The following is a 10,432-nucleotide window of genomic DNA, read 5'->3' on the forward strand; positions in this document are numbered from 1 at the left end:
CCAAAGAGAAAGTCCTTCTCTCTTCCCCAGAGCTCCTCTATAAAGGCTCTTCCAAGGAGAGAGAAAGTGAGAGAGGATCAAAGGCCCAATTGTTTATAAAAATCTCTAACTCCTCCCCTATACCCCTGACAAGCTGTCACCGTTGTGGGGGTTGGGGCTCCAAGCCAAGTCAGGGGCAGAACCTTTTCACCTTTTGGTGGGGTATTTCAAGGCCACCCAGCTCTCTTTGCCTCTGGTCATAGAGCGGGGACCATAGGACCTCCCTCAAGCAGCCTGCCTTAAATTAGGCAGGAACTTCCCATTCTTTACCGTTGGTGTCTCTGGAGATGTTTAGAGGCATACCCAAACCGCACCTCTTCAAGACACCTAACTGCATCCCACAAATGCAATATCTAGTTAAGATTTTGTATTTTACTAACAGTTAGGTTGTCTATGTACAATAACCAAATATCCTGTAACCGTGGTATAGCCTATCTCTCTCCATATTGGAAACTGCATCCAAACTGATTCTGAGATAATACTGCTCTCTCATACAGAGGTGCTGGTTGAGGGGACACCTCCAGTCAGCAAGTACAGCTGGGGTAATTCCATTGCTGGGAGTGCACCAGAGTTCCCAAGACTGCAGTTGTTTCTCTCGGAGGACAGTCACTCACAACAGTGACCAAATCCTTATGAGCAAAATCCTTATGAGATGCAAAACGGAGCTCCTGGTGCTTGCTGGCACTGTCCATGAGCTTTCGTGAGGATGTGAGAAAGACTGGCGCCTTTCACACAGGCACCTTGCTGTTCTGGTACAGAGCAAAGCGTTGGTGTCTGTCTGCCAGCATTTGTACTTTGAATCTGAAAATGGAGCAAAGAAATCATTCCTATGTGGCTGTGGATGGATGTCATAGTGAAGCCATCTAGTACATAAAATCAGAGTAGTTTAAAACAAAACCGAGCACTGTCATGTTTTCCTGGTGAGTTACAATTAGAGGCTAATCAGCCTCTCCTCTCTTTTTCAGACTTGGGCCTGGATCAGTACATAATAAAGCGCTTCGATGGAAAGGTAAGCACACACGTCCTAATTCTTACTGAGGAGTTTCCTAGGTTCTCTGAAGTCACACACCATGTTTGTGAATTCCATTTAGCTGCTGAAGGAAGTTTGCTTGGGTTTTGAGGCCTGCGTCTTCAGTAGATCCTTCGCAGGAAATCAAGCCACGGTTCCTGTGTGTGTGTTTGCTGTTTATTTTATAATGTTTTTCCCTGTAAGGTAACTCCTGGTTTGTCATATATTGAGGCTGAATTCAGTGTCTGCTGACTTTGGAATATAGCACGAAAGTCGCCATAAAGATGTGCGAGCGGCCCGGTTTTGCGTTCATGTTTCTTATGGCTGCCTAGCCGGTTGAACCTGACAGTCTGTAGCAATAGCCCTAACACTGAAACCGTGATGATCTCTGAGGTGCTTAGGTAGCAGGTATGAGAATTCTCCCAGTTTGCACATTTGTATTGTACTTCCAGTTCTTTACTTTGTACCTGATGAAGAAGTCACGTTATGCTGCATCATTCCCAGTCATCGAAAGGGAGCCTTTCCATTTTACTCTCTTGTAAAGCTGCCTGCTCAGCATGGCTCTCCCTCTCAGGATAAGCTCTTCAGAAGCACGAAGAAAAGTTTACACAGGGTCAGAATGAGAGGAAAGGGTCAGATTAAAAATATTCTTTAATTAAATATGATTATATATCATTTTCCCCTTCTTTCCCTCCCTCCAACCACTCCCATATACCAGACCTCTCTGTTACTATTACGTGGACGTGGTCGTATAGATGCAATCATATGCAAATATGGTCTGCTGGCTCTGTTTAGACTCACTTGTATATAGATAGTCGACTTCAGGGCTGACCACTTGGAATTGGATAACTAAGGGGCTCCTCCCTGTGGACGGCTGAACCTTCTCTTTCTGCAGTCCTTAACTGCCTGTAGTTCTTTGCTTAGGGCTGGAACCCAGGAGATTTCTTCCTTTCACAGAAACAAACCTATCTTTCATCATCTATTTCATCTCAAAGCTGTCTACTCAGAGGTCCTGAGGAAAGAATGCTGACGCCTATAGCTGATTCTGCTTGAAGAGTATGTTTTATAGAAGAATGGTATTTTAAATATTCAGGCCTAAGATTAAAAGTTCCAAAGCTTCAAGTCATGGATGACTTTTGAGATTTTCTCTGATGATAAATTTGAAAAGAAAATAAACAACACAGTGTTGGATATCTAACAGATCATTTTATAAATAGCTTGTCTCAGCGGGTAAGGGTGTGTGGCAACAAGCCTCGTGACCTGAGTTCTCTTCCCAGAATACACTTGTTGGAAAGAGGACTGACCCCTGCAGCTTGTCCTCTGGACTCCACAGGCCCACCAGCCCACACAGAGCAGATACGAAGCACACACGTTAAAAAAAAAAAAACAAGCAAATGTAAAAACTCCCTTAAAATTAAATAATAATTTGTTAGTACTATTAGAAATGTGGTAATATAGCATGGAAATAGAGGTTTTTAGTACACCTCTCCTAATATGCACGTTTCCACCTAAGATTTGTTACTATAATCATTGTATATACTGTGCATTATTTTTTATTAAAAACTATAATTTCCATTTGATGTTTTTAGCGTCTAGTAATTGGCCTATAAAAACACAGTATTTATTTCCAAACAGCCTTATTTTGCAGTAGTGCCAAACGTCTGGTCTCAGTTGCTGTCTTTAGTTGGTATGATGTATTTCATGTGGTTTATAGTCTCTGGCTTCCATTTTGTCTTACTCCTTTTTCCCGGCAGTCTAAGTATAGAGTTGTGCCCTGCACTTTATTCCTGTGACATGACGTAAGCACGCTCTTGGATCAGATATGGTTGCGTTTCCCTCCGACATCGAAGGGGAGACCTTCGTGTGGCAGAGGTGATCACTTCCTGAGCAGGGATGCAGAGATGCTGGGCTTTGATGCCATCCTGGGCCTCTCTCCCAAAGAGGAAGTTCTTTCCCTGTTTGCAACCAGCGGCAGCAGGTTCCCATGGAAACAAACCAGTCACCAAGTCTCTGTTCCTCTCCCTTCCTCATCTTTCCAACCTTCCCTTTCTCCCTCACCTCCTCCTTTCCTATCTGTCAGTCTGTCCGTCTTCTGTGTTTATGATGGGGATTTAACCCAGAGCCTCTTGCATGTGAAGTGTATGCTCTACCACTGAAGCGCAGTCTCCACCCCCAAAGCTCCTCAAAGTTACCCACCCTGGAATCTCTCCCACCCTGCGGGGTCCCACTGCACTCAGCTGGTTGCTCCCTTGGCTATTCGAGGCACTTTAGTTTTATGAGGTCCTACTTGTCAATTGTTGGCTCTAAAATTTTTACCCTCCCACCTTCGAAAGACTTAAAATAAGTCAAGTCCACATCCTGTTAAATTTATATATGTATTCAGGTCCTACCGATGCTAAGTACAGATAAAATAGGCAGAATTTTAATATGTTTGCTTCTGATTTATATTTCTGTTTACCCACCCGTGCCATCTATAATAATAGGATATATCACTTATGTTTGCCTTCTTTTACAATAAGGAAATTTTTGAAATAGGCAGGAGAAATAGATTGTGAACAAGGCCTCTTGAAGCCTGGAGCTCTCACAGATATTTCATCTAGATATTTTTGGGGTGTGAGTGGAAAATGAGGACATGACCCTCCCAGGTATGGTTGAGGAGAAGGTTTATTGTAGATATGGGGGAACGCACAGCCAGAGGCACCTGGAACTGTCCGACTGAACATGGCTGGCAGACTGAACTGGGCCAGGAGGGCGTGGGGGGTGGGGACACAAAGAACATCTGGGAACATGGGACACCAGGAGGCCGAGACCCCAAGAGATGAACCAAACTGCAGAGCCAGCCAAGCCCGGACCAAAATGGCTGGGCTTTATAAGGAAAGGGGCTAGGGAGGCAAAGCTCAAGGCTGGAGAGGTTGAAGGTAGGAGGTGGGGTTTGTCAGCGGGTGACTCTGAGACAGGTACTTGTGAATAGGAACTTGGGTGGGCGGGGCAGAGTGGACTTTGCTGTGTTAAACAGGCACCTGGTAGCCATCCCCCCTGACTTTCTTTGAAACTTAACAGGTTATGGCTTGATACTTTGTAAAACAAAACAAAAACCCAATAACATATTAGCAACTGGTTGTCAGTGGTTTGTTTTTCTAGTTTAAAATGCAATCCCTAAATAAAAATGTTTGAGTCAAGGGTAGACTTCTGTTCTGGGAGGCAGAAGCAGGTAATTGTTTTTGAGTTCAGGGCCAGTCTGGTCTAAATTATTGTGAGTTCCAGGCCAACAAAGTCTACTTGGCGAAACCCCTTGTCTCAAAAAAAAAAAAAAAAAAAAAAAAAACAGGAAAGAAGGGAGGGAGAGAGGGTGGGCAACATAAGTGCTCATTTCATCTGTAGAGTCCCTTGCTTGGGCAGCTGCATTTTACATTTTACAAGGTAAGAGGATACACAAGCTAGGTCACTAGACAGGTCACATAGTAGGGGCCGCGGAACTGCCCTCAGTGCAGTATTCCACATTCCAGGTACCTTTTTTAGAAATTGACCTATTCCTAAATAGTGTTAATATCAAGATGTGAGAAAGACCACCAAGTCAAATCATCATGGCCAAATTAATTAAAGTGAACAATTAATTAAAACAAGCTTTTTTTATGCATTAGCACAGGCTGCCTGCCCCTAAGGCAGGGTTCAAGAGTCAGCCTTAGACATGAGGAAGATAAGGTTTTTATAGCCAAGGGGTAGTGGTTCCCAAATGGGGAAATTTGTCACAAAACAGGTGGAGTTACAAGAGTCGAACATAACAAGGTGGTCACCACAACTCTTTGAACAGAGGTAGAGTTGCACATGGTCATAAAATAGTCATACCACGGTGGTCATGACAACAGGTGACCATAATAACCTTTCGGAACAAAGGCGTGGCTGTCATTTCCTGCCACCAGCAGTACAGAGCCCTGCAGTTAAGGTTAGAGATGGGGTAGAGACCAGTCCTTGAGAATCAGATTTCACCATAAACAGGAAGGAACCAGTCTGTCATGCATTAACTAAAAGGTGGCCTTTAAACCTAAGAGGGAGGCAGACTTTCTTCTCGTCAAATGTTCTTGCCTTATTACTGTTTGTTACAACACACACACACACACACACACACACACACACACACACACACACACACAACCCCCATGTTTCTTTCACTTTTAGTTTGGTGAAGTTAGTGTGTTCTGCCCAGTTTTTGGTAGTAATGGTTTTTGGTTTGAGGATTTGGTTTGGGGTTTCAAAATGGTGGGTTTTGAGGCAGATTCTCAAAGGATTGTCCAATCTGTTTTAATTCAAGCTGCCCTGCCTTTGCCTTCCAGATAAAGCAGTTAGAAACCAATAATAAATGAAAAAAAAATAACATTTCATTTCAGGACAGACAGTATGAGGCACACAAATTTAATAACTTGACTTAGAAGCTAGAATCAAGCTGTGTCCCATTGGGTCGTATGTGGTCAGTTGGCATTTTGAAAAGCACTGTCTGTCGTTTTATTGCCCTTGTCGCTCTTAGAGCAATCCGTCCGTGTGCTGTGTAAACTGGATCCCTTCTGATCACACTCAGGCCATCTGAGTAAGATGCTGTTTCTGTTATGGACAAAACCAGGTATTCTTCTTCCAGTAATGATTTGCTGTGTGTGGGATGGAGCATCATTTGAACAGGATATGATAACCTTCTGAGCCAAAAGCTCAGAGTAATTAAACTCGTACACCCAGGTGCTGAGTCAGCGTTTCAGAAATCCTGTGGGCTGGTGGGGTAGCTCTGTGGTAGATCATGTGCTTCAGCCAGGCCTGGCTCTGAGTTTAATCCCTGACACTAATTCTTATACACTTGCTAAAATTTCCAATTTTTTCCCTGAGATTTTCCCATCTTTTCTATTCAAAGGTTTTAAAATCACTTTCATGTTTTTTCTTACAAATTAACTTCAACTTTTTCCCACACAGTATCACTAAATAATAATAACAAAATCTAGCTTTGGCGTGTGACCTCTCTTTTCCAAGGCATTTATTTCCATGGTATGCGCTCCCACGTCTGGTAGCCATGTGTAAGTGACCAGTAGATGTTAGAAAGCCTGCTGAACTGAGGTGAGAAATTCAGCTGTTACTTGCTCTGTGTCACAGTGCAGCATGGTGCACAGCAGAGCAAGAGTGCAGACTTGAAATCGTGGTGCCGTCCGTCATTCTGCACAGCTGAGGGGCAACAGCAGAGAACTGGGGAGCAGAGAGGACAGCTCATAGCTGTTTTGCATGGCTATGAGCCTGCACTCACTTTACGGAAGGACCACCTGCTAAAGTGTACATCATCTTTGTGCATAATTGTTCTCTCCTCAGTTCAGTCACCTAGAAAGGTCTCCCTGCGCTGCCCTTGACTGGTCATTTTTATAGAGACTGTTTGCCCCAGGCAGACCCAAGCTCCGAGTTCACAGGGTCTCATCCCACCCCTCTGCTACAGAGTCCTCTGGACCACCTCAGCCCCCACTGCAGGCTGTAAATCACTAGCCATGCCTGCTTGTCACTCAAGAACTTTCTTAATGATACCTGAGCTTGAGTTGAAACTAATGGTAAGTTTCAGTCAACTTTTATTTCCCAGCCAATGAAGTTTACTTAGGTAAAAAAGTGTAAAAAGGCGTTTAGAAACCACTTGATTTTTGGAGTGGAGCCCAGCCGCATTAACTGACCTGAACTACTCCCTTAGATGGCAGTCAACATTGTGACAGTCTTCATCACACAGGACAGCCCCGCTTTGGTGGAACATAACAGAAGGCTCACGTTCCCCTGAACTGCTCCACAGAACACATACCAGTCCTCAGCTCATCCGGATTTGGTTGGTGTGTGTCAGAGTGAGTGATGGCACAGCAAGCAGTTTGCCATAAAGTCGAAACCACATCCTGATGAAATCACGAGACATCCTAATGGGAAACTTCCACTCCAGAATTGCTTGGCTGCCCTGGGGAAGACAGGGCCTCTCTACAACTCTTCTTTTTGAAACATGTTGATTCAGGCGTTCTCCTGAGGAGTGTGCTGTCCTGCAGCTCTGCGGTTTGGTGCTGGGAGGCCGTGTTGTAGATCTTTGTTTATTGTGCCTAATGGGCGATGTCTAGAACATTTGCCTGCGTGTTCTTGTACTTCCAGGTTTCCAGGGATAGTTTCCAGCTTGTAATTGTTCCTTCGTATGTTGTGTTTTGTGATACTTGTGTTTGCTTTGGGGGTTGCTCATGTAATCACTGTCACTTTGTTTTTTCCTCCTCTCGTCTTCTGATCAGGAATTCTGGCAGGTACTGACTCAGCAGCATGTGCCTTCATTACTCACTGCTCGGACCCATGCTAATGCTTCTGAGGCGAGGGTCGGTGCATGCCCCTGGCCTCCCCACACCCGCACAGCGGTTTGGATCCCCGTCACTTAGATTTCTCGCTTTGTCTCTAATATGACGATTCAAACACTGCACGGTCCGTGAGAATATGGAACCCATATAATTCAGAGGGAAGTTTATCAGGAGCTGTTAACACAAAGGATGAGAAACTTCGTTGCAGGCATCAGATTTTAATCAACTGGTCACTTAAACGTTGGCATTGTCTGGCTGGTTTTGTTCCTAGACTATCATAGGAGCAGACAACAGTTTGAATTAATAGATTCATTTCTTTTGAAATTTCTTAATAAATGCAGATGAGCTGTGGCTTGGTTGCTCCTTACTCAATAAAATAGCTTAAGAGGAAGTCGGTGGCACATTTAGACATCATTTCCCTTTGCGCCAGGGAAAATAAGCAAACACTTGGGAAGAATAACAGTGGAGATGGCCAGGACAGGCAGAACACGTGTTTTTAAATTGATCTCTGCTGGGACTCTCAACTCTAGATTATAAATTTTTAAATTTTATTCATTTTAAATTACTCTTGCATTTTTGATGGTTAGCTGTAATAAAAATATAAAATCAACTTAAATAGCAGCATCATTGAATTGAAGTAATTGGTGATATAATTAATGAAGACCACAGGGGTAATTCTTCTTTTCATAGTGCATTGCCCCCTGTGCTCCCGTTTTAAAATGGGGCAGATTTTAGTAGTTCCACATAACTGTGGCATTAACTGTGTTCTGAAACAAATACTTTAAAAATTGCATCAAAAGACTTCACTGATAAGCCCATATTTCAAATTCTGGGGATTTTGTTTTCAAAGAGCTAAGGTACAAACAAGTGCTAGCCAGAAGAAAAACGTGGCTGCACTTGCTCTCCGAGACAGAGCACCTGCCTACCAGGAACAAGCCCTGGACTGGGGCTCAGCACGCCAAACCTTTAAGAAAGAAAAGAGTTGAGGGCCAGTCCCACGAGAAAGCCCTTCCCACGGCTCTCAGTGCATTTGGACAAATGGGAGGCAGCTTAAAAGCCCTGTCTCCTCATTAATAACCACGTGCTTTAGATTTGAAAAGCCTTGCCTTCCAGAGAGCCATACAGCAGGGAGTGAGCAGAAGAGATAGGAATTAGTAAGTGCTGGAAGCCTTGAGACTACAGCCTTCAGTGCTCAGCACCTTGGTAATAAGCTCTAGTCGTTTACACCTTCAGTACACAAAGGACTAGTTTTGCTTAGTCAGAGGTCAGAGGTCGGAGGTCGACCATCCCGCCACTTGGTTCAGAATCACAGATACTGAAACGGGGATGAAGCAGATTAGCACTGTGTTGGCCTCCGTGCATGGAGGAGCACGGAAATTTTGAAGCAGTCTGTATTTTTCTATCCATGTTTTCCTGAGCCTTTTATGGGTTTCTAGAGTCAGTATCTGAATGCAGTCTGTAGAACTGTTTCGATAAAATTAAAATTTGAGATGTTAAATACTTTTAAATCAGTTTTTACTACATCCTTCAAAATACCTTGTGAATTTATATTAAACATAGGCTTTTCTCTTAAAAGATGCTGAGGGGATTGTTCATATTAGTTTCTAGAAGCAGTGTTTATTTTAGTGCCAACACCAGTATTCGTATCTTAAGCTCCCCCTGCAAGCCACAGTCCCCTTGTTAGAGAAGGTGGACCCTTGCCTGTCTTTCTGCAGGGTGTGGTCTATGCATGCTGTTCCTGCTGACTGTAGACAGCGGCGCCATGGCCTGCTAGCATAGTACACTGTCCTCAGGCCAGCTCACTGATGACAGCAGGCACTCAGTGTATCTGTGTGATATACTGAGGAGTCTCCGAGGTCTCTCTCCAGTCTCTCAAGTTCCGCCACCCACTCCTAAAGTCTGTGGATTTAACAAGTTTTGGTTATTCAGGTTGAAAACAGAAATGATAATGCAACCATTAAATGCCCCAACAGGATGTCATTTGCGTGCTTGCAAATGCTCAGACTCCTACGTCTTTAGGTACATTTTTATTTTAGGTTATGTTGTGTTTGACCTTGTGATCAATCAAACCCACCAGATGCTCCATTGTTTTCTGAAGCATGATCAGAACTGGCCATCATGTCTCCAACAACACCTCATTCCTGGCTTTTCGTCATAGGACGATGTTTGCAGCTCACTCTGACGTCAGAGGACTCTGTTCTAGACCGACTTCCTTTTCCACATTGCTTGAATGTGAGCATGTTTAAGGCCACACTTTCATGATTCTAGAAGAGCTACTTAAAGAAGCTCTCCATTCTGTAGACGCAGGGTCTCAGCTTATTCTAAGTGTGTGTGATGCACAAAGCCTGGGAAACTGGCTCTTTGAGAATAGAAAGCTTTAAGAGCAAGGCACATTTTGAAAATGAATGGAGTGGACACTTGGCTAAGTCAGAGCGTCCTTACTCATCGGCTCGGCTTTTCTTCAGGTAGCTGAGGCAAGCAAGCTGAGGCCAGAGTTAGTGCTCCACCATAGTGAGCTAATCTTCCTTCCAAAGTCTCCAGCACTCAGTAATCAGAAATTACAGACACGGACACCCGTGTCCCCGTGCTGGTCATAGCATGTGGAGCACAGAGCTCCATGATAGGGCTGTGGAGTCCAAGCACAGTGGGCTCAGCCCCTTGGGCAGTTATTTACCTCCTAACCCTGAGTCGTCGTGGATGGGGTCACAAGTGTTGAGATTACACATGTGGCCCGCTGCCTCCCAGTTATGCATTGCTGGGACTGAACCCAGCGTTCTTCAGCCAAATTCTTGGCATACCTATAATAGTCAGGGATCTCTCATGAATAGTTCTTAATGTTTGATCTCAAATTTGACACTAGACTAAACTGTTTTCTCACAGAGCTTCCTGAGAGATAGTAGCTATGTCAGTCAAGGGTGTGAGCAGTGATTCTGTCAAAAAAAAACATTTGTTTTTCCTTACGTCTGTTTCGCACTCTCCTTTTTCCAAATGGGAGAGGATGAAATTACTATGTTGACGTATCCTTTCCAAATGTGTGCCCGAGACTGTCTTA

General features: G+C 44.0%; 1 protein-coding gene across 2 annotated transcripts in view; it reads left to right on the forward strand.

Annotated features, from left to right (window-relative positions):
* Window positions 1-10,432, forward strand: part of Micu1 (mitochondrial calcium uptake 1) — a 145,999-nt gene that overhangs the window by 43,566 nt on the left and 92,001 nt on the right. Inside the window, exon 5 of one of the 2 annotated variants that reach the window (XM_087597903.1) lies at window positions 1,005-1,060. In XM_087597903.1, the coding sequence (XP_087454029.1) occupies window positions 1,005-1,060 (56 nt within the window). 2 annotated transcript variants of the gene reach the window in all.

This window comes from Rattus norvegicus, chromosome 20 (genome assembly GCF_021556685.1).
Source record: "Rattus norvegicus strain SHRSP/BbbUtx chromosome 20, alternate assembly SHRSP_T2T, whole genome shotgun sequence".
NCBI classification, from domain to species: domain Eukaryota; kingdom Metazoa; phylum Chordata; class Mammalia; order Rodentia; family Muridae; genus Rattus; species Rattus norvegicus.